This window comes from Oryctolagus cuniculus, chromosome 21, assembly GCF_964237555.1.
Source record: "Oryctolagus cuniculus chromosome 21, mOryCun1.1, whole genome shotgun sequence".
NCBI classification, from domain to species: Eukaryota; Metazoa; Chordata; class Mammalia; order Lagomorpha; family Leporidae; genus Oryctolagus; species Oryctolagus cuniculus.
Window position 1 is genome coordinate 22734115 of NC_091452.1, and position 23825 is coordinate 22757939.

A 23825-nucleotide genomic window follows, 5' to 3' on the forward strand; every position below is an offset into this window, starting at 1 on the left:
CTACCTCCCCTGAGGTCAAGCACCCCAGGCTGCATCCAGCTCCAAAGGCCATTTGCTCTGGGCTCCCTTGGCCAAGCTGTCCGGGCCACGCCACCCACGAGTCGCGGTCGGTCCCTGCCACACCACGGCTCCACAACTTCTTGTCCCAGCCGTGAGTCACCTCCTTGCGCCCTGGGTGGGGGTCACTGCTCCCACTCAGTGGTGTCCACGGTGGCCCCTGAGCCCCTAAAGGCCGGCTGGCTCTTGCAGCCACTGGGACGTGGGAAGCAGCACAGACTGGGCTTGCAGCTCCCTGCAGGGGGTCCTCGTGGGTTGGAAGCCCCTCCCAGCACCATGTCATCTGTGCAGGCTGGGAGCTGAGCCTCAGTTTCCCTCTCTGTCCAGGGGGAAATCATGTTCCTGACCATCTGGTCCAGTCGCGATGAGTGAGACTGGCGAGGGGACAGTTTGTACATACAAAACAATTCCACCGAAAATGTTGTTTATTATTTGAAAGGCAGACAGAGACAGGCAGAGGGAGACCTCCTGCCTGCTGGTTTGTTCCCCAAATGCCTGCAACTGTCAAGGCAGGATCAAAGCTAGGAGTGAGGGCCAGCCCAGTGGCGCAGTAGGTTAAGGCTCCACCTGCAGTGCTGGCATCCCCTATGGGTGCCGGTTCGAGTCCTGGCTGCTCCACTTCTGATCCAGCTCCTTGCTAATGCACCTGGGAAAGCGCTGGAGGATGGCTCAAGTGCTTGGGCCCCTGCACCCACGTGGAAGACCCAGGTGAAGCTCCTGGCTCCTGGCCATTGCGGCTATTTGGGGAGTGAACCAGCAGATGGAAGACTTTTTCTCTCTCTCCCTCTCTGCAACTCTGCCTTTCAAATTTAAAAAAAAAAAAAAAAAAAAAAAAAAAAAAGGTTAGGAGGTTAGGAGCCAAGAACTCCCTCTGGGTCTCCCACCTGCTGCCTCCCAGGGTGTGCACTGGCAGGAAGCTGGTATTGGAAGTAGAGCTGGGACTGAAACCCAGGCATTCTTGAGATGCAGGTGTCCCGAGTCAGATTTTTTATTTTTTAAGATTTATTTTTGAAAGGCAAAGTTACAAGGAGGGAGAGGCAGAGAGAGAGAGAGCAGGAGAGAGAGCAGGAGAGAGAGTGAGTCTTCCATCTGCTGGTTCACTCCCCAAATGCCCCAACAGCCAGGGCTGGGCCAGGCTGAAAAGAGGATCCAGGAGCAGGAGCTTCTTCCGGGTCTCCCACGTGGGTGCAGGGGCCCAAGGACTTGGGTCATCTTCCCCTGCTATCCCAGGCCATGGTAGAGAGCTGGATCGGAAATGGAGCAGCCAGGACCAGAACCGGTGCCTATACAGGTTGCTGGCAACTCAGGCGGCAGCTTTTACTCACGACGCCGCAGTGCCAGCCCTTGAACCCTCATTTCTAATAGCGCTCTCCAGCACAAGGAACCAGAGCCGTCCTCAGAGAAATGACTGCTTCTAGGGTTTGGGGAGAACAAAGATGAGCCTGGAGCATCTGGCGGCGCCAGGACACACCACAGAGGTGCCCCCAAAAGGTGCTCCAAAAATCCAAGGACGGTGACACGTCACAGGGACCGCGGAGCCTGCCGGACAGCGCTCCCAACAGCCAGAGCTGGAACAGTGGAAGCAACAAATGGAATAATGTTGTGCTGGATTAAACCCAAGTCCTGAAATAAATGCCCACGAGCGCACCTGCTGTCGGCGGTTGAATAACAACCACGGGAGAAGCAGATCTCTCCCACGGCAGAATTCCAGACGCCCTCTGCAGCGCCTCACTCCCCCGTGGCCCTCCCCGCGAGGGCTGCGCTCAGCAATTTGCTTCCAGAGGAGAGAGCGTGCAGAGAGGGGCGAAAGTCACTCCACAGGCGAGAAACCTGCAGACGCGACCTTGGCCGGGCAGTGGAGCGAGCAGTGGAGCGGACAGCACGTGACCGCGATGTGAGGAGACCGCAAGGGCAGTGCTGTGTTACCTTCTGAAAATCCCAGACCCCCAGCCGTGAGGGAAGCACCAGACAAACCCAGACCGAGCACCTCACCTGACCAGGACGTCTGGAGACGGCCAGATGCGGGTAAAGCAAGCCCTGACAACGTGTCACAGACGTAGGGGACAGAAGAGGACGTGGAATTGGTGTGTCCTGGGTGGCGGGGACATGAATGGCAAAACTGGTGACATCTCAAGTCTGGAGCATAGTAAAAATCACATATCCCATGTTACTAGTCCTAAGTTATCAACATCTAGCAGTCCCAGGTTCCTGTGTATTTGTGAACGTATTTACATTGGAAGAATGGGAGAGGGCCCGTTCACAACAGGAACCCCACAGGGCCGGTGCTGTGGAGTAGCCGGTAAAGCTGCTGCCTGCAGTGCTGGCATCCCATAAGGGCCCCAGTTAGAGTCCCAGCTGCTCCACTTCCGATCCAGCTCCCTGCTAATGTGCCTGGGAAAGCAGGGGAAGATGGCCCAAGTCCTTGCCACGTGGGAGATCTGGAAGAAGCTCCTAGCTTCTGGATCCTCTTTTCAGCCTGGCCCAGCCCTGGCCAGCTATTGCGGCCATTTGGGGAGTGAACCAGGGGATGAAAGACCTCTTTCTCTGCCTCTCTCTCTCTGTAATTCTGCCTTTCAAATAAGTAGCTATTTTTTTTAAAGCCCCATTTGGAAAATATTTATGAATACATGTAATAATAAATATGCATATAAGAACTAATTTTTTTAAATATTTATTTGAAAGAGCTACACAGAGAGAAGGAGAGGTGGCGGGGGGAGATTTTCCATCCACTGGTTCACTCCCCAATTGGCCACAATGGCCAGAGCTGCGCCGATCCGAAGCCAGGAGCCAGGAGCTTCTTCCGGGTCTCCCACACAGGTGCAGGGGCCCAAGCACTTGGGCCATCTTCTACTGCTTTCCCAGGCCACAGCAGTGAGCTGGATCGGAAGTAGAGCAGCCGGGACTAGAACCGGTGCTCACATGGGATGCTGGTGCTGGCGCTTCAGGCAGCAGCTTTACCCACTACACCACAGCGCCAGCCCCAAGAACTAAGTTTTAAAACTTTTTATTTTATTTGAAAAGCAGAAACACAGAGATTGACAAAGAGATTTTCCCATCTACTGGTATTCTCCCAAAATGCCAGCAACAGCCAGGAACTCAATCTGGGTCTCCCATGTGGGTGGCAGAGACCCAAGAACTTGAACCATCACTGCTACCTCCCAGGGTGCACATTACCAGGAAGCCGGAATTGGAAGCAGAGCCAGCACTGGAACCCAGGCACTGCACTTGGGATGTGGGTGTCCCAAGTGGCATCTTTTTTTTTTTTTTTTTAAAGATTTATCTATTTATTTGAAAAAGTTACACAGAGAGAGGAGAGAGAGATGTCTTCCATCCTCTGATTCACTCCCCAGATGGCTGCAACGGCCAGAGCTGCGCCAATCTGAAGCCAGGAGCCAGGAGCTTCTTCCGGGTCTCCCACACAGGTGCAGGGGCCCAAACACTTGAGCCATCTTCTACTGCTTTCCCAGGCCACAGCAGAGAGCTGGATCGGAAGTAGAGCAGCCAGGTCTGGAACCGGCACCCATATGGGATGCCGGCGCTTCAGGCCAGGGCATTAACCCGCTGCGCTGCAGCACCGGCCCCCAAGTGACATCTTTTTTTTTTTTTTTTTTTTTTTTTTTTAATTAAAGATTTACTTTATTTGCTTCAAATGCAGAGTGACAGAGGAAAAGATCTTCCATCCACTCTCCAAATAGCTGCAACAGCCAGGGCTGGGCCAGGAGCCTGGAATTCCGTGTGGGTCTCCATGTGGGTGGCAGGGGCCCAAGCACTTGCTGCTTTTCCAAAGGTGGCTTAACCATAACGCCGGTTCCTTTGCTGGTTCCTTGATGATGCCAGATTTTCAGCCCCTTGCATGTTCAACAGCCAATGCTTGTGTTTGTAGAAGACTATGGAGAACTGCGAAGGACAAGCTCTTGAACTTTGCCTCAGAATCAGGAGGTCCGCATGGTTAAGAGAGGCCTGTGGCTCTGGTGACATCGTCAAGTCTGGCTCTGCCCAGCTCTTAACTCCGTAGCTGCACAGCAGGACTCCCAAGTGACATCTTAATGACTGTACCACAAATGCACCCCTGATCGTGCATTGTGGTGCAGTGGGCTAAGCCGCCACCTGTGATGTCAGCATCCCATATTTGCAGCCGTTTGAGTCCCTCCTGTTCCACTTCTGATCCAGCTCCCTACTGATGCGTTTGGAAAAGCAGTGGAAGTTGGCCCAAGGGTTTGGGCTCCTGCCACACATGTGGGAGACCCTGGAAGGAGGTCCTGACTCCTGGCTTCAGCATGTTGCAGGCCCATCTGTTGCGGCCATTTAGGGAGTGAACCAGAGGATGTAAGATCTCTTTCTCAGTAATTCTTTCAAATAAATAAAATACATCTTAAGAACAATTTTTATTTTGAAAGGAAGAGAGATTTTTCCATCCACTGGCTCGCCGCTCAAATACTTACAACAACTGGAGCTGGGCTAGGCGGAAACCAGGAGTTTGGAGCTCAATCCAGCTCTGCAGGTGGGTGGCAGGGACCCGAGTACTGGAGTCCTCACTGCTGCCTCCAGGGCGTGCAGAGTGGGGAACTGCGTTGGAAGCAGAGCTGGGTCCTGAACACAGGGACTGTGAGGTGGGATGCGGGCGTCTCAAGTGGAGACGTAACTGCCGTGCCAAGCGCCCTCATTGACGAACTTTATTTGGAAGGCACAGTGATAGGGAGAGGAGAGGAGGCGGGGTGGGGGTGGGGGAAATTTCCCCCTGATGGCTCACGCCCCAGATGCCTACAATAGCCAGGTCTCTCCTGTGGGTGGCAGGAAGCCCAGTACCCAGGACATCACCTGTCGCCTCCCTGAGGCATCAGCAGGAGGTTGGATGTGATGGGGAGGTGGAAGTCCCAGGCACTCGGATGTGGGCTGTGGGGGTCTCAAAGCAGCAGCTTAACTCGCTGTGCCACCATGCTGGCTGCATATAAGAAAATTACTTATGATATTACAGAGATGCAAAAGAAAAACTGATGAAAAGGCATTGATTCTTGGGGCTGGCATTGTGGCTTAGCGGGTAAAGCAGTGCCTGCAGTGCCAGCATCCCATATGGGTGCCAGTTCAAATCCCAGCTGCTCCACTTCCGATCCAGTTCCTTGCTATGGCCTGGGAAAGCAGTAGAAGATGGCCCAAGTCCTTGGGACCCTGCATCCGCGTGGGAGACAAGGAAAAAGCTCCTGGCTTCAGATGGGCCCAGTTCTGGCCATTGCAGCTATTTGGGGAGTGAACCAGGGGATGGAAGACCTCTCTCTCTCTCTCTCTCTCTCTAACTCTACCTTTCAAATAAATTAACTTTTAAAAAAGAAAAGGCATTGATTCTTGTGTTTGTGTATAAAGACCCAATATTGTTATTTTTAATTTGCATGTAAAATGTATTTGAAAGGCAGAGAGAGAGATCTCCCATCCACTGGTTTACTCCCTAAGTGTTCACAACAGCCAGAGCTGAGCCCGGCCAAAGCCAGGAGCCAGGAGCTCTGTCCAGGTCTCCCACAGGGGACGGCAAAGGGCCCGAGCACTTGAGCCCTCATCTGCTGCCTCCCAGGGTGCACATGAGCAGGAAGCTGGAGTTGGGATGGAGCCGGACTCAAACCCAGGCTCTCTGACACGACACCTGAAGGGATGCATCAGTACCCACCCCCAATATTATTACTGACATAACTCCTCCTCTTTTTTTTTTTTTTTTTTTTTTTTTTTTTGACAGGCAGAGTGGACAGTGAGAGAAAGAGAGAAAGGTCTTCCTTTTGCCGTTGGTTCATCCTCCAGTGGCCGCCACGGCCGGCGCACTGCGCTGATCCGAAGGCAGGAGCCAGGTGCTTCTCCTGGTCTCCCATGGGGTGCAGGGCCCAGGCACTTGGGCCATCCTCCACTGCACTCCCTGGCCACAGCAGAGAGCTGGCCTGGAAGAGGGGCAACCGGGACAGAATCCGGTGCCCTAACCGGGACTAGAACCCGGTGTGCCGGCGCTGCAAGGCGAAGGATTAGCCTAGTGAGCCGCGGCGCCGGCTATTGACATAACTATAAGGATGTCAAGTCTCTGTAATTCAAACATGTGATCCAAATAAAAATGCCAATTTTTTTAAGATGAGCTAGGGCCAGGTCTTTGGCCTAGCAGGTCAGATGCCACCACAGACACCGGCATCCCATATCCGAGTGCCTGGGTCTGAGTGCCAGCTCTACTCCCGATGCCCCCTCTAATGCACACCCTGCTCAGGCCCCTGCACCCACCTGGGAGACCTGGGTGGAGCTCCCAGTTCCTGGCTTTGGCCTGGCCCAGCCCTGGCTGTTGTGGGCATTTGGGGAGTGAACCAGTGGATGGGAGATCTCTTTCTTTGCCTTTCAAACAAATAAGCAAAAATTAAGAAGAAACATAAAAAGACAGATTAATTCTAAAGTTCAAATGGGACAAGAGGGGTCAGCGTTTTGGCGGAGCTGGTTAAGCTGCCACCTGAAGCTCCAGTATCCCATATGGGTGCCAGTTTGAGTCTTGGCTGCTCCATTTTTTTTTTTTTTTTTTTTTAAAGAGAAAGGACCAAGTAGGCCCACATTAGCCTCTATTTTTTTTTTTTTTAATTTATTTATCTGAAAGGCAGAGGTACAGAGAGGCTGAGGCAAAGAGAGAGAGAGGTAAGAGAGATTTTTTATTTGCTGGTTCACTCCCCAAACACCGCCGCCATGGCTGGAGCTGCGCTTATCCGGAGCCAGGAGCTTCTTTTGGGTCTCTCACACAGGTACAGGGGCCAAGGGACTTGGGCCATCTTCCACTGCTTTCCCAGGCCATAGCAGAGAGCTGGATTGGAGGTGGACCAGCCAGGACTCGAACTGGCGCCCATGTGGGATGCTGGCACTGCAGGCGGCGGCTTTACCCACTACGCCACAGCGCTGGCCCCTGCTCCACTTCTGATCCAGCTCCCTGCTAATGTGCCTGGGAAAGCAGTGGAAGATGGGCCAAGCGATTGGGTCCCTGTTACTCACATGCGAGACCTGGAGGAAGCTCCTGGCCCCTGGCTTCGACCTGGCTCAGCCCTGACAGTTGCGGCCATTTGGAAGAGAACCAGTGGATGGAAGCTCTGTCTCTTTCTCTCTCCTCTCCTTGTAACTCTGCCTTTCAAATAAATAAATACATCTAAAAAAAAAAAAAAAGGGACAGAGAGAGGGAGTAAGAGGGGGAACAGGAAGCCACTGCAAGTCACCAAACACAAAAGCCTTTTTTAGAGGCAGAAGGCACTGAACAGATTCTCGGGTACAGAAGAGACTCCGAAAGGCACCCAAATACATGTGGGAACTGCGTGTGTGACACAAGCGGCATTTCAGATCGTGGAGAGATGAATTATTCAGTAGGTGCTGCGGAGACAACTGGGGACCATCTGGGGAGAGGGGAGGCTGGATCCCAACCTCCACCCTACCGAAAGGCCAGATGGAGCAGGATGGAATGCTGAAAGCAAGATCCGACGAGCGCCAGCGAGGAGGGGTGAGAAGAAAATCACACTTAGGACATGTAAGGCAACAATTTCAGAGTGGAAGAGGGGGTCACAAAATGGGCAGAGATACCAAGGCAGGAAGCAAAGGAGCAGGGACCAGGCACCGAACCCGCAGACACAGGCAGGCGGCGCACGGGCTCGCAAGAGGCTCCGGCACCTCTGGGGCACAGTGAGGGGGCGGCGTTTGGGGCACAGCAGGTGAAGCTGTTGCTCGGGACGCCACGTCCCACGTTAGAGGGCCAGGGTTCCTATGCCGCCTCTGCCTCCCGCTCAGCCTCCTGGTAATGCACCCTGAGAGGCCGCGGGGCACGTCCCAAGTCCTCGGGCCCCTGCCACTGGCGTGGGAGACCTGGCTGGAGTTCCTGGCTCCTGGCTTTGGTCTGGCCCAGGCCTGGCTGTTGTGGAGTGAACCAGCAAAATGAAGATCTTTGTCTCTCCCTCCCTCTCTGTGTCACTCTGCCTTTCAAATACATTTTTTACACAAGGATTTATTTATTTTTAAGAAGTGGGAGAGCAAGAGAGAGAGAGAAAAAAAAAAAAAAAAAAACTTGCACTCACTGGTTCACTACGCAAATGCCCACAACAGCCAGGGCTGGGCCAGGCCAAAGCCAGGAGCCGGGAGCTCCACCCAGGCCTCTCACATGGGTGGCAGGGGCTGAGCCCGTGAGCCATCACTGCTGTCCAGCAAGGAGCTGGACTGAAGTGGAGCTGGCAGTACTCAATCTGGCGCTCCGACATGGGATGCGTGTGGCAGGTGGTGGTGGCTCAACCCACAATGCCACAGCGCCAGACCCCAGATAAATCTTTTAAAGAAAACACACTAAGATATGATTTCTCACCTGTCCGTGTCAATGTGTGCTGGGGGCGTGAGCGCACAGGAAAGCCCTCATGCCTGGCCGGGAGTGTAAGGCTTTGGCAGCAGCTGTCAAAATGACAAATGCCTGCCTCTGACCCAGAACTTCCAGCCGAGACATTTCTCTCCACGGAGAGCTCGTCACCAAGGCTATTCCTGCAGTGTCACTTGTACTGGGGATGCCTTGGAAGTAATTCAGTGGACACCACTGGCAACTGGTCCACCACGGCTCTGCCATTCGATGGAACACCACACAGCAGTTGCAGAAAGGCACGACGGGGTGGGCATTTGGCCTGGTGGTCCAGGTGCCCATGTCCTACATCCGATTGTATACTTTCAAGTCCCAACTCTGCCCCATTCCAGACTCCAGGTTCCGATCTGGCTCTCTGCTATGGCCTGGGAAAGCAGTGGAATGTGGCCCAAGTCCTTGGGCCCCTGCACCTGCGTGTCTGTTCAAGCAGCAGGGTTGCTACCACCCCCCAGGAGACCTGCATGGAGTCTGGCTTCCACCTGGCCCAGCCCCAGCCACTGCAGACATCTGGGGGTGAATGAGTGCACAGGGAGTTCTGCCTGCCTGCCTCTCAAATTAAAAAAAAAAAATTTTTTTTTTTAAAGATATGAGGTCATTTTCTGTAATGGATTAAAAATAATGGCAAGGGGTTGGCACTGTGGCATAGCAGATAAAGCTACTGCCTGCAGAGTTGGCATCCAATACGGGCGCCGGTTCGAGTCCCGGCTGCTCCACTTCCGATCCGGCTCTCTGCTATGGCCTGGGAAAGCAGCTGAAGATGGCCCAAGTCCTGGGACCCCCGCACCCATGTTGTTGACCCAGAAGAAGCTCCTGGCTCCTGGCTTTGGATCAGCACAGCTCTGGCCATTGCGGGCATTTGGGAAGTGAATCAAATGGAAGATCTCTCTCTGCCTCTGCTTCTCTCTGTAACTCTTTCAAACAAATAAATCTTTAAAAATAATGGGAAGACCTCTGAGATCTAAGTGCAGTGAGAACAGTGTGCATTCCATGCTACCATTTATGAGTAAGGGGTCAGAATTCTGTTAGACACCAGTCTCTTTGGACAATGGCATCGGAATCCTTGATGCGGGGCAGAGAATGAGGGAAAGGGATAGGATGTCATGCCCACCCTTTATTGCCTTTTGGACTTTGAACCCTGCGAATGCATTATTTTTTAAAGCAAGAACTACCACCAAAAAACGAGCGCTCTGGAGCCGCTCTGCTCTCGGGCATGACACTTCAGCTGGTCTGCGCCCAGGAGCAGACTTCAGAAGTCCCCAGCTGGGGCAGGTGCCGTGCCACACCTGGCTAAGCCAACGCTTGGGACATCTGCTTCCCTGATCGCAGTGCCCGTTTTGAGTTCTTGCTCCTCCACTTTCTTTTTAAGATTTATTTATTTATTTATTTGAAAGTCAGAGGTACACAGAGAGGAGAGGCAGAGAGACAGAGAGGTCTTCCATCTGCTGGTTCACTCCCCAACTGGCTGCAACGGCCAGAGCTGTGCCGGTCTGAAGCCAGGAGCCCGGAGCTTCTTCCAGATCTCCCACGCAGGTGCAGGGGCCCAAGCACTTGGCCATTTTCTTCTGCTTCCCCAGGCCATAACAGAGAGCCAGATCAGAAGTGGAGCCATGGGGACTTGAACCGGCGCCCATATGAGATGCCAGTACTGCAGGCGGTGGCTTTACCCACTACACCACAGCGCTGGCCCTGCTCCTCCACTTTTGAACCAGTTTCCTGTTAAGGTGCCTGGGAGGCAGATGATAGCTTAGGTATTTGCGTCCTGCCACACGGGAGGTGGGGATGGAGTCCCCGCCTCCTGGCTCCAGCCTGTCCAACCTCAGCTCTTTCGAGCATTTGGGGGAGTGAACCAGCAGATGGAAGACCTCTTTCAAATAAATCTGGTTCATGTCCTGGCTGCTCCATTTCTGATTATCTCCCTGCTAATGCACCTGGGAAAGCAGCAGCAGATGGCCCAAGCGCTTGGGCCCGGCAGCCATGTGGGAGACCAGGATACAGCTCCAGGCCTCTGGCTTCTGCCTGGCCCAGGCCTGGCTGTTACAGCCATTTGGGGAGTGAACCAGCAGAGAGCTCTCTGTCCCTCCCTCCAACTCTGCCTTTCTGAAGTTTCTGTTTTGGTGATAGTGGTTCACCAAGGACCTACAGGGATCCACTTATACACAGGCACAGAATATTCTTGGGAGGATCCCAAAATCTAGCAATAATCGTGGCCTCTTGGGGGGGAAATGGAGGGAGGGAGGGGTGAGGACCCTGTCTCGTGCACAGCGGACCTCACCGCGATCCCATCATTCCACAAATACAAGTTGGTCGCAGGAGACCAACAAAAGTGAATGCGGTCAGGCCACAGGCCTCGGCCGTCCTGCACTGGGGCAACCCTCAGGCCTGGACGCTGGAGAAGCTGCCCAACAAAGCCAGGGCAGCTCCTGAGCTGACAGGAGGGCCAGGGAGTGCCCCACGACAGGAAAGCTGGAGGACCAGAGCTGGGCCCCCAAGGGAGGCCGTGTGCTCACTTCCCTGACCCTTGGACATGGCAAGATCCGGGTATGGTGCCTACTTCCTCATTCCCCTCCCCCTAAGTACATTTATCTGAAAGGCAGACTTACAGAGAAAGGAGACAGGTTTTCCATCTGCTGGTCCACTCCCCAGATGGCCACAATGGCTGGGATTGAGCCAGGCTGGAGCCAGGAGCTTCTCCACACAGGTGCAGAGGCCTCAACAGTTGGGCCACCTTCCACTGCTCTCCCACACCCCCAGCGCTGCCGCCTACCCTTCCCTCAGACAGCTTATCCTGGGCATCCGGCTTGCCCGTATTTCCTCTTCTGGCTGCAGTGGTGGAGGGTGGGGACAAGAAGAGCCAGGCCCCCAGTGACTGAGCTGGCAGCTGCTCCCCGGGTGTGTGGGTGAGGGCAGGCAGGTGGCACAGGCCAGGGTGACAATGCTCACCCTGCCCGTCACATGCCCTGGCAGGGCAGGGGACTCCAGCTGTGATCACAGGACCTTCTGAGAATGGATGTTCAGCCGAGTCAAGACCAGAGCCTTGGTGGGTGTGAGACGCTGGGGTCCCCAGGGCGGCACAGCAACAGCCCAGGGTTAAGAGGTGGCGCAGGTGCCCCTGCACATGGCCTGGCAGGAGAGGCCAGTTGTCTTCTCCCAGCCGCCGGTGGAAGACAGCAGTGTCTCCGGTGAGAAGGGCCAGGGGCTGAGCACAGACACAACTCGGGGGAGCAGCTGGGGCTGGAACGGGCTGAGGGGCATCAGGACCACCCACAGAAGCAGGCTGAAGCCCCCCGAGGCAGGAGGTAGCTGGGCCAGCAGAGTGCTGCCAGGGCTCTGGCTGCCCTGCCCTGGGCCAGACCAGCACCAGGCTGGGGCCACCCCAGCCGATCTCAGTGGCCACTGGCCCAGGTCTCCTGCAGCTGCCCTCTGATCAGAGCACGTCCTGCCATTCCCGTGTGCCTCCCAGATGGCCAGGACTTGGGAAAACCCGAAGGGGACTCCAGTCCTCCTGGCCAGCATCAAGGTCAGTCCCAAGGCCAGCAGAGAGGGAAGCGCTGGCCCAGGGAGAGCCGGAGGCAGGGTGGCGGCTGGCACAGCTCAAGCTCATGACCCTGGAGTCCCTGCAGCCTTTGACCCCTCCCAGAAGAGCCTGACACAGCGGCCAGGGACACACTTGATGTCATCATTTTTATTCACTTTCTCCTTTTGAAAATAAGAGTAAACATATAATATATATTTTTCTATGTAGATATATTAGACAGTTACTGCAGGGCCAAGAACCATTCCCACCTACTCAGAGGCAGCTTCCAACTGTGACGCTGGTGGAGGGGAAAAAAGTGTCCGTGGTTGTCAAAGGCTGAATGGCTCTTTATTATTGAACCGCAGAAGGAGAACCGATGCTGTCACACACAGTGGAGGCGGGAAGGGGGCAGCGGCCACTGAAGAGGACCCCAAGCCCCAACCGGGAGACACTGCCACCGGCTTGCCTCCACCCCGGTCCTCTCTGTTCCAGGTGTCCTGGGCCTGCTGAGGGGACACTAAGGGACATATGATAGGCAGTGACCCGGGCAGGCTGGAGTGGGGCATCGGGCGCAGGGGGTCAGAAGCCTGGGGTGGGGCTCTGGGGCCTCCTGCCTGGTCTTGACGGGTAGGGGCTGGGGTCTGACACACCTGCCAGGCACCAGCAGGGAGGGCGTGTGGGGGAGTGTTGTGGGCCCCAGGCTCCCTGGCTCAGCTCTGCCTGTCAGCACCTCTGGCCCCCGGAACCTGACAGTGCGGCTCTCCTGGGACCCATGGGACCATCCCAACTCCCAGGAAAGGCCGGCAGGGCTCACTCCCACCAGGCGGCAGTGGAGGGGCCTCTCACATCACCCCTGGGGAGACTGGACAGGGCTGTGGGCCAGGAGCCCAAGGATAGGACCCTGTGCTCACCCTTCGGCTCCAGCTCTGTGTCCTTTGGTCCCTGCCTCACCTGACCCCAAAGGTCAGCAGCCACACGAGGGGCGTCGGGCGCACAGGAGTGCACTGACATTTCACCTTGGGGGGGGGGCACTACCCTGTTCCAAGGACCCTTGGTGAGCACTGCAGGCAAGGCCAAGGAGCCCCCTGGGTGGCCAAGAGCTCCGCCTGGCCCCTCCTTCGGGAGGAGGACGAGGAGGAGCTGCCACCCCCAGGGACTCCTCCGTGGAGCTGGGAGGAGGTTGGGCGGGCGCTGCCCGGGCCTCAGTTCTTGAGGATGGTCTCATAGGCCTGGTACACGTGCTGGGACACCTCTGGCGCTCGACACTTCAGGGACAGCTGCAGGAGAGAGGGCAGGGGGTGTGTGCTCATCGTCGGGCCTCTTCTCTGGGGGGGACCGCGAGGCAGGCCGACTGTGGGCACCAGATGGCAGTGAGGGGTGTGCACACGAGGCCTGGTGGCGGCTGAGGCAGATGTGAGGTAAAGCAGAGGGGGCGGCCAGTGTTGCCAGCCAGGCAGGGACCAAATATACTTGCAGCCCACACACCTGCTGTCAGCCTACTGGCAGGCAGCATGACTCACAGGCTGGAGTTGCCAGGGAGTGCCTGGCCCCCCATAGCCCCTGCAGGTCTGGGGTCCTCAGGACAGAAGCCCACCAGGAAATCCGAAGGGGCAGAGGGCCAGGAGTGAGCAGCTCCCTCCCAGGCAGACGGGGAGGGTCCCGGGGGCAGGTCCCAAAATTCCTGCTCAGGAAGTAGGCTCCGCCTGAGGACCGAGTCCTAAGACTGCAGGAAAGAGGGAGAAGCCGCCTACTGCTTCCACTCAAAGTCACTGGCCTGAAGGCAGTGACTGGGAGTGGGGCTCCCCGTCTCCTGGGAAGGGAGGACTCTGGGAATGCGTGGAAGGAGGGGGTGACATGGCTGGACAGCGTGGGGGCAGAGACGGCCTGTCCATGGGTCAGCCAGCTTGGGAGCAGCAGGGTGAGGAGAGGCCAAGAGACGGTGTGGACAGAAGAGCTGGGTGCACAGGGGCCAGGCCAGGACATGGGGCATGTGAGACACGGCTGGGGAGGACAGAGGAGAAAGAGAGAAAAGCAGTCTGCTAACCTCCAAGTCCTGCACCACGGCGCCAGCAGGGAAGGTGGACATGCAGCATCCAGACAGAGGGAAACGCAAATTACCACCACGGAAGCCACCGCCGCAGCCCCCAGCCGCCCACCGTGCCTGCGCTGCCGCGGGGCCCCCAGGACAATCCGTGCCTGCGGAAGCCATCTCCGGCCCGGTCAAAGGCTGGAAGCAGGGGTTGCTGGGAAGGAAGCACTGTCCTGGCTGGGCTCTCAGGCACCCAGAGCAGGGCCGGGGCGGCCAACTGCGCAACCCGACAGGGCCCAGCCCTGCAGAACCGTCTGTCCCGAGACCCACTTGGAGGCTTTTGTGGGTGACCTGGCAGGGCTGAGCTGGAAGCTCCCTAGAAAGGTGCCTTCCTGCTCGCGGCAGGCTCAGGGGGACCCCTGGCGCAGCATCCCCATCAGAGCCGCCCCCGGCTGGGGCGCCTGGTAGGCACGGGGCGCTCACCGTGAGGTTGGGGTTGCCGGGCTGTATGCGCAGCTCGGCCAGCACCCAGATGCCATTGGTCAGCCTCAGGGACTGGTAGAGCATGTCCTGGGCCTCCACGTTCCGCTTGGCGATGGTGAAGACGTTGCTGCTCTGCAGCCTGCTGCTCACGGCCTCTGTGAGGTCGGGAGGACCCGAGAGGACCCAGTCAGAGGGCAGTGGCCCAGGGCCAGCCAAGGCCCAGCCAGGGCTCAAGGTCGGGCTGGGGGGTTCTCACCCGCATTGAGGGGGCAGTCTCTGATCTGGAACTGGGCTTCGTTCTCATTGGGGATATCTTTCCATGTGGCCAGGAACATCTGCCGGTCTGGAAGGTGAGGGGGACCCTCATAAACCCGTGGCCCCTCAACCACCTGGAACAGGCCATGGGCCTGTGTCCAGTGTGCCGCCTGAAATTCAGGACGGGCACCAGCGCCCGCACAGCCCCAAGCCGAGCACACCCTCAGTTCTGTGAGGAGGCCCGAGAGCTGCTCCCGAGGGACCCTGGGCTTCCTGCCGCCCACCTCCACCCCACCACATGCCGGCCTCCTGCCCGGGCAGGGCAGCCTGTCAGTCACACCTGCCTCATGGGGCTTCCTCCTGGGTCAAGTGAGAGACAATCCCGGCAGCCCAGGGCATGGCTAAGGCCTCTGGGTACAAAAGCAGTGAGTGCCAGTCACGGGACATGACCTGGGGTCCCTGCCACCCCTGGGACAAGGCTGAGAGCAGGCAGGAGAGCCTGCAAGTGAGATGACCCTGTGTGGCACAGCCCACCTGCTGGCCAGGCATGCCCCTTGGGACAGGCTTCGCAAGGACCCAGTCAAGGGGCAGGCGAAACCATCCAGGCCTTGGGCAAGCGCCAGCTGGGCCAGGTTCCTAAGCCCTGGCCCCTGCTTGGGGCCTTCACGACTCACCCATTTTCCCGTCCTCCACAAAGAGGATGTGCAGAGGGTACAAGGTGCTGAAGTAGAAGACGTCTATGTTGTTCTTCACGGCCACCTAGGCAGAGGCGCCCGTCAGCCCCAGGCAGGACGTCCCTCCCGGCACCCATGCCCCTTTGCCACGGCGGGGGGGGGACCCACCTGGAGGTTGTTCAGGGGCTCCATCTTCATGACCGAGCCCACCGTGTTAAGAGGCAGCGAGATCTCCACAGTCTGGTTGGGGCTCAGTGGTGCGTGGACCTGGAGGGGGGCGGCGGGGGCCAGGCCAAAGCTAGGGAGAGAGAAGCCCCCGCAGGCACAGCTGGGCAGCAGGTGCTGACCGGGCACAGGTGGGCTCCTCCCCAAGCTGCCTCAGCCGAGCTGCAGTCCTGGGGCAGGACAGGCTCACGAGCTCCCAGGCCCCTCAGTGGCTGTGGCACAGGAGGAAAGGGCCCCAGGCTGCAGGCTCTGCCCAGCCCAGCCCAGCGCTGGCCGACGCTGGCCTGGGGGGCACTGGGCAGCCTCAGACAAGCAAGGCCCTGCCTGTCCTCCCTCCACAAGCTCTTCCTCCTACCAACAGCCTGTGGCAAAGCTCTGTGGCTGCCCAAGTCTCTGCTGCCCACACCCACTCCCTAGGAAGGATGTGAACCCCATCGGGCACTGGGATTTACTGTCTAGGGCAGCACTGGCCAGGTCACATGATGGCCAGTTTCAGGAAAGCCCTGCTTCTCTACGGCAGCACATAAGCAAATGGGGAGACTCAGATCCTTGTCAGACACAGCATGGACTGGGGGCTCCATCCGCCCAGGCTGGCATTTGACTTGATACCAATTCCCAAGCTCAGGAAACAGAGACAGGCACACATCGCCTCATCTTCCAGGTGAAGATGGTGTACCTCAAGGAGGGCCAGGTCCACGTCTGCTCTACAGGTGAGTGACAGTGCTGAGTCAGAGCTCGAGCTGCCTGCCTGGGACACAGCGGGAGAAGCAGCGGGCGACCCAGGCCCGCGCAGTGGCCCCGCACTACAGGCTTTCCTGGGAGCTCCGCCACTGCCTGCTGCGTGACCTGGGGCAACCTACCTGCCCTGAGCCCAGAGGTAATGGCCCTGACTTGACGGGCTGTCACCTGCTTCAAGTGAGACAATACCCCCAGAGCCCTGGGCACAGTGTTCCAGCCAGCAGGTTTTTCTGAGTGACCAGCCTGGAGCATGTCTGTGGCCGACAGGGTCTGTTGAGCGGAAGGGGAGGAGCTGCCCCAGCCTCCCTGTCTGCCGGAGGGTGGGGGTGTCCCTGGCCACGGCTCCCCGAGGAAGCAGCCCCTTCAGTCAACTTCTTAGAGGCTCAGTTTGCTCATCACTGGAGCCGCTCAGGAAGAGGGATCATCAGGAGGGGCTGCTTGGTCTCCAGAGCCCTGGCCTGACCCACGGTGGTACAGACAGGTAGCCTTCCTGTCACTCGCTGTGCGGGGACCTGGCAGGGCTGACGGCCTGGAGCAGGGCTCACCCCTGAGGCCCTGCCTGCAGGGGCAGGCTCACTGGGGGACAGACCCTCCTGACAGGTGGGGTGTTTGCCAAGGGCCAGCTCCTGGGCTGCCACTGGGGAAACACTCTCCCCACTCTTTCTGGGACTGCAGAGTCCACGAAAGTGGCCATGGAGGGAAGAGAGTTCCGGCCTGTAGGGTGGTGAGCAATGCCACCCGCTCCAGCTCCCCGGGGCCCTCAGCCCCTGCCTGCAGGTGGCTGGCCTCGGGAGCTTACCTGTTGCGGTTGAACTGGATTGCAAAGTCGGTCATGACCTGTAGGGCCTTGTTGGTGAGCTGCAGGTCCATGGAGATGGCGCCCACCTGGCGTGTGAAGGTGCCCGAGATCTCCAGCCCCTTAGCCTTCATGGCCGGGAGCCAGACCTGCAAGAAGGGGGAGGGGGGTGGCTGGCATGTGCCAGGTCCTGGCCCAGACACAAGGGCCCACCCCAGGGTCCCTTTTCTTTCTCTCCTGGAGGGGCCTCCCAGACTGAGCACCCTGCTTTGCTTCCTAGGGGTTGACCACTGACCTCAGGGGAGGAGAATGAGCCCGTGGCCTCGCACTGAGCAGCTCGCGCTGCAAAGGTGCTGGGCGTGCTCAAGGGCTGCTCTGAGAGTCGAGGTCAGAGAGGAAAATGGTCAGAAAAGGATATGGGGGAAGTGGGCTGAGGAGACGACCAGACAGTGTGCCCTGCCAGTCTCCGCACAAGCCAAGGACAGAGCGAAGTGCCCGGCGGCACCCCAGCTGTCACAGCCTGTACTGTGCAGGGGGCAGGGCTGGCCCAGAATCGCAGAAACTGGTCAGAGCAAGGACAGTACCTAGGAGGAGCCCTCGTGTGGCAGGCCCTCTGCTGCTTGGCTGCCCTTGTCACTCGAGTCTCAAGGGCCTCCTCCTCTGGGAAGCCTGTCTCCGGGCACTTCCCCGTGTTCATGCCCCAGTCACGATCCTCTGGGTCAGCACCCTGCACCCAGATGGCCCAGAGGGTAGGCTCTGCCACTGTCCTGACATCCATGGCCTGGAGCCTGGTGGGAGCCAGTGTTTGAGGAGTGTTTGCAGGGCAAACAGCAGAAATTACAGCCCTGCCCACAAAGGGCAGCACTGGGTCACTCTGAACATGCAGATGCCTTGCAGGCCTTGCTCTCCCTTCAATGACTCCCCGCCCCGCAATGTCAAAGGGCTTTGGTCTCTCCTGACAGCTTCCCAAAGTGCACCTGGCGCCAACAACCCACATACAGCAGTCACAGCCCAAGTCCTGTCAACTGTGGCTCCTGTACCTGCCCTGAGGGCCTCAATTCTGCCCTCCTCCATCTGTAGCCTCTCTCCCCTGCCCACAGCAGCCACAGTCAGCTCATAAAATGTGAATGTGACCACGGTGCCTGGAAACCCCTCCCAGCACTGCAATGGCTGCCACAGGCTTGGTCCCTCCATCTCCCCTGAGACCCACTGTCTCCTCTGCTGGGAAAATGCCTCCCACCCCTCCTTACTTGGCTAATCCTGAAAAACCAGTGGGGGTGGGGGTCCCCACTGTCAGTTCCCAGCTGCAGGCTACAACCTTGGCTGCCCCGCCCCGCTCCCCCAGCCCTGCCCCCACCAGGCCTCCTTTTTCCTGCGGCAGACTTGCTCCTGCCTCAGCCACAAGTGCCTGATTCTGTTGGCTGTGGGTGGGAACCTGGAAGCTCCTAGAGTCTAGGACAGGTTCTGTTTGTTGGATGAACCAATGAACTCTCACCGCACAGCCTCGGTGTTGACCTAAATGCCCGAGGAACTCAATGTTCTTGGTCACACAGAGCTGCACCCCTCTTGCCTGGGGCGAGTGGAGAATGAGTTTACCCGAGGAGAGGGACAAACGGCTGACACCTGCGGCTCCTGAGGGTGAGCGCACCCACGTGCTAGAACCTCTGACTGCGGTGGTCAGAAAGGTTCTTCCGTTGTTGCGAGGGCTCCTCTTCCAGGCAGCCCGCACTCATCACTCCTGACTCACAACCCCCCGCCTCACTCCCAGTGCTCACTGCTGCTTCACCCACATGGCTCTCTACTAAGAAAAACTGGAGATGACATCTCTTCAAACCAACACACAAGCTGATGGCCAGCACCCACAGGGCTGCAGGAGTCTCTGCTGTTCTGTCACTCATCCTGGGTTTTTAACAGTCCTGGGTCAGCCTCATGACTTGGTAGCACCAATCCCGTGTAGAAAGACAGACGCACACCTTCTAAATCAGGGTGGGGGACATGTTTTCTGCCAAGGGCCATCTGGATACCTGCAGCATCACTTGGGGCCACAGACGATGATCAACCTAAAAATTAGTCTGCTGTAGATTTATTGAATTTCGAGTCCCACCTGTGGTTGCCTAGGCAAAGCCAGACCAAGTGGTTTCCCAGGCCTCATACAGCCCGCGGGCCGTACACTCCCCACCCCTGCTCAACATCAGTGCTCTCAGATCCTGCTGCCCGACAACGCTGGCATTCGGGTGAGTGCATGGGTGGCTCTCAAACACTTCGGGCACAGACACACAGGGTTCGGAGCAGACACTGTGCCACCACCCTGCACACAGTTCCAGGCTGTCACCAGCAGTTACCCCAGGCAAAAAGCACTCCGGTTTCTCAACCACGAGACGGAGTAGCAGCACTTAAAGCTGCTGGGAGCAGTCAGTGGGACGGAGCGTAGGGCTGGCACAGCAGCCGGCGGCTAGCATTCGAGCTGCTGTCTGCCGTGGCTTCTCAGGACCCAGGTCCCGGCAGGGCGCCACTGCAGGTGGCACCAGCACATCATGGCTGAGGTCAGGGCAGAGCAGGCCAGGTGCTGGCTCACGGCTCTCCAGTCGTGACGTATCTCCTTGTGTCCCTGAAGCTACGCAGTGTTCTTCCCGGGGAGGGGCCCTCAGAAGAGAGAGGGAATCTGGCCAAACCCGCCTCTCTGGCAGATTCCCTGATGCTCATGTGATCCACACTGATGCCAGGCCCACAGGGTCTCGCACTCCAAACTCAACTGCCCTTCCTCAGCCCCGGAACACCCTGTGTCCCATCTCAGCACCTTTTCTCACCTACCGCTCAAACCAGAAAACCAGAAGCCCCCACGCACCGGCCCCCCACCCCCGTCCTGCTGCTCCTCTCTCCCAGGAGTTCAAGCCCAGCCTCCACTCCACCCCCAGAGACCCTCCTTGGTCCCGGCCACCAGCAGCACCCATCCATTCCTCCACGGTCTCCTGCCAGCTCCACACTCGCCCAGAGCCACAGCCAGGTCCAAGTACAAACTGCACTGTTCCAGTGCTCTGCTTACAGTCTCCCAGCAACGCAGGGTCAAGAGCAAATGCGCTAGCCTCGCCCCGGCCACTGTCCCGGCATTCACCTCGCTAACCTGCCGTCTGGCCAGGACTCCCAGGTGTGGTGCTGCCTCTGTAGTACAGTGGGCATGTGTGGGGCATTTTCAGGAGGTGTGATGGGAGGGGCACCAGGTTGTGGGACAGAGAGTCAGGGAGGCTGGGTTTTGTCATGGGCACAATGGCCCTCACAACAAGCACTGTCCTGCACTCTTGGAGCACCTTCCGTGAGGTTTCAAGGCGCCCTGAAATCTTGCAGAGCGTAAGTCCTGGGCAGCCTGCTCTTGGTCTTGCTCAGAACTTCACTGACAGGTCAGTCACCACGTCAAACTACTGGCACTGCGCTCTGCACCGCACCCAGCTGCTGCAGCCCCAGTGCTAACACAGAAATCCGAGCTGGGTTCTCTTCCTTTCATGCTGTCTTGATGGAGAACAGCACAGCATTACTCTGGATTCTGTGTGTGAATGGACCATGCAGCCAGGATGGGGGCTGATGGCACTGGCAACTCGGTCCCTCTCTCAAGGCGGGCTCTCCCTCACCTCCGGGTCTCCCCGCTAAGCTGTGCCCTGGGCCTGGAGCCCTGCCTCCCCAACACCTGACTTAGTTCCTCTTCCCCTGGACTCCCATCACCCACTTCCCGCGTGAGCACTGGTCTGAGCCAAATCCACACACAGATCGCTTAGGGAGCCCCGTGTCTGTGTCCAGAACGTCTCTGTGCTCCCAGGATGAGGAGCTGAGGTTCTTACTGCTTTGGGGGCCACGTAGGATCCTGAGAGGCTGCCCACGCCACTGGTCAGGTCAAAGAGATCACTCAGGCCACTGCCAATGGGAGCTCCGAGACTGGCTGGTGCTGCTGCGGTGGGGGGTGCTGCAAAGTTGGTGCCCCCAATCTGGAAAGGAGGGGTGAAGGGTCAGAGGCAGATACCAGAGGAGTGGCATCAAAGTCCCAGGAGAAGCAGAGCCACTCGGCTCTTGAGAGAACAGTGGGAGTGGGGCTGGGGACAGGACAGCCCTGACATCAACTCCGAGTGGCAAAGAAACAAGATAGGGTAAGGGAGGCGGAGGAGACAGGCTGAGCACCCCATCCCTTGCAAGCCTGGAGCCTTGAGGGTGATCTCTGTGGAAGGGCTGGGGATGCTCCCCGCTAACAGCTCAAGGGTCAAAGGAGGAAACTGAGGGATGTGTGACACACCACTGGGTGGCACTGTGCTGGGCAGATGGGGCTCTGACTCCAGGAGGTCAGAGCAGGGCTGCAGGGACTGGGAGGGCCGGTGGCAACTTGTTATGAGAGGGCACCGAATCTACGGGTATGGGGGCTCCATGGCAGCTGGGTGCCAGATGGTCAAAGCAGAGGCTGCCCAGACGCCAGACCAAAGGCCAGGCGAGTGGCTGCTCCGACATCATCTGCCCCTGGGCCAGCACTCTCAGGAGGAGCAGGGAGAAGACTTGGCGACACGGGGTTGAACCATACCCCTTCAGGCTCATCCCCCATCTCCAAGCAGAAGCAGGCAGGGTGAAGAGAACAGGCAGCGACATGCAGAGAGAAGCCAGGGAAGACGACATAGAGATGAGAGAGAGGGAAAGAGTTAGTTAACCGCAGCTCCACCTGGGATGGGTCTGGTACAAAGCCAGACTCTCTGAAGGCCGCTGCCCCCGGGGCTTCACCCCCCCCATCCTCCATCATACCCCTTCCCTAACAGCACTGGTTGCTGGTCTGCTGCCCATGGGCTGCAGCTTTGGGGACCTGAGCTTATTGTGGCCAACAGAACAAACTGGCTGCCCCCTCCTTGGGCTCAGAAAAGCCCCCGTCTCACCACTCCCTGTCTCTGCTTCTCCTGGGCTTCTCTCAGATGGGCCTGGCTGGGCTGCTGTCACCAGCTGGTACAGCCCAATGGTGAGTGGACACAGGTCTGGATCCTCAAAGACAGAAACATCCCAGCCTTACAGGGCAAAGGCAACTGAGCAGCCAGAATTGAAGGAAGGGGCTAGGAAGGCCCCGTCCCCACCGCTGACCCAGGTCCAATGGGAGGGTTGAATCCTGTCTACACTGTGCAGCTATCTGGGAGGAAGGTTGCCTGATCTCCGAGGCCTCAGCTTTCTCATCCGTAAGCAGGAAGCTAATGATCTCCACGGAGGGCAGGTGGTAAGGACCCTGTAACACCCAAGGCATTTTGTGGGTGCCTGGCCAGAGGGGGTGGTGCTCAAGGACTGCTCCTCTGCAGGTCAGGATCAAACATCTCCCAGAGGGGGCCCAGGACATACCAGGCTGTCGAGGCCACCGCCAAGAAGATCCACGGCTCCCATCTGCACTGAGGAGGTGGCCAGGGGTGGGCCGCTCACCGGGGGGCCGAGGTCCAGGTTGAGGAGGTCACCTAGCAGGTCGCCCTGCGTGGGGATGACATCTGGCTGCTCACCAGGGGGTGCTCCGGCAGGGGCTGTCTCGGGGCTTTCAGTACTCTCACTCCTGCCAGACACGGAAGGGTGAGGGTCAGCTGTCTCAGCTAAGTCAGAGACCCTGCCTCAGGCATCCCCGCCAGAACAGGCATGGGGCTCCCCAACTCCCACAAGCCCATCCCTGTCTTTACAGCCCTTCTGCCTCTGGTTTCTTCCTGCATCTTTCAGGGCCCCCTGGGGATGAGTGAAGGGGGAGGTTCCCTGTGTTCCTGCCCTGGGCCTGTGCAATGCAGAAAACTAGATGTCAGTCCCCAATGCCCATAGGACTGGGCCACCCAGGGCAACAGTGAGAACAGGGCCCTGGGCCACCCACGCAAGCTTCCTACAACCGCTCTTCTCTCCCAGAGCCACTGTAAGGGTCCTAGGAGGCCACCTGTGACATCCTGTGTGTAGGGAGCACTAGGTACAAGGTTGCAAGTCAGTCTCCCTCGACTGCTGCCCACTGCTGCCGATCTCACTCACGAGGCGGTGCGGGGCGGCAGGCTCTTGTGCACCACGCCCCGGCCCCCCTCCACGAAGGCACTGGGCGGCTTGTGGTAGACGGAGGCCAGCGTGCCGATGTAGCAGATGAGTTCGTCCAGCAGCGTGGGCTCGATGAGGTCTGTCTCTTCCGAGATGAGCGGCTTCTCGGCCAACACAACCTCCTTGGCGGCCACGGGGTCCGTGGAAAGCAGGCGCCAGTAGATGTAGCCCCGGTCCCGCAGATCTGGGTTGTCCGAATCCTTGGGGGTTGGGGGGAAGAGAAGCCCATGAACGTGGAGCAGGGCAACGGGGTGAGGGGAGGCGAGAAGACCTCCTGCAGCCCCCTGTCTAGGTGTGACAGTGGGACGCCCGCCCCTCCTGCAGTCTACCTCAGCCTCACCACTGACCCTGCTCCATTCTCATCTGTGACTCTGAGCTCTCAGGGCCGGGGTCCTGGATTACGCTGGCAACAAACCCTCCAAAGACGCCAGGGCAGGGAACGGCTCACAGATCTGGCTCCTGGAACTGCGGACTCTGCTGCAGCGAGAGCTGCACAGCACCCACCTGGGTGGCCAAGCTGAGGACCTGCTGCACGAGCTCCTGCGTCTCTGTTGGCTTCTTCAGAAACAGCTTCACGATGGCTGTCAGCAGCTGCAGCTGCACCTGTGTGT

The 23825-nt window shown here is 58.2% G+C and overlaps 1 protein-coding gene and 1 non-coding gene across 3 annotated transcripts in view; both read right to left on the minus strand.

The window, feature by feature from the left end:
* Positions 1-12102: 12102 nt before the first annotated feature.
* The window catches only part of AP1B1 (adaptor related protein complex 1 subunit beta 1), a 61216-nt gene continuing 49493 nt past the window's right edge, over positions 12103-23825 (minus strand). The window contains exons 12-22 of one of the 2 annotated variants that reach the window (XM_051826498.2): positions 23719-23817; positions 23155-23414; positions 22501-22702; positions 21710-21730; positions 20985-21128; positions 17158-17303; positions 15564-15693; positions 15396-15480; positions 14723-14809; positions 14467-14621; positions 12103-13231 (exon numbers count right to left, since the gene is read on the minus strand). In XM_051826498.2, the coding sequence (XP_051682458.1) occupies positions 13157-13231; positions 14467-14621; positions 14723-14809; positions 15396-15480; positions 15564-15693; positions 17158-17303; positions 20985-21128; positions 21710-21730; positions 22501-22702; positions 23155-23414; positions 23719-23817 (1404 nt within the window). In that variant the 3' untranslated portion in view covers positions 12103-13156. The remainder of the gene's footprint in view (positions 13232-14466; positions 14622-14722; positions 14810-15395; positions 15481-15563; positions 15694-17157; positions 17304-20984; positions 21129-21709; positions 21731-22500; positions 22703-23154; positions 23415-23718; positions 23818-23825) is intronic. The other variant, XM_051826499.2, reaches the window with a different exon arrangement.
* Positions 16707-16803, minus strand: LOC127484777 (small nucleolar RNA SNORD125). Its single transcript, XR_007911987.1, has one exon. It is a non-coding gene; the product is annotated as a small nucleolar RNA SNORD125 (small nucleolar RNA).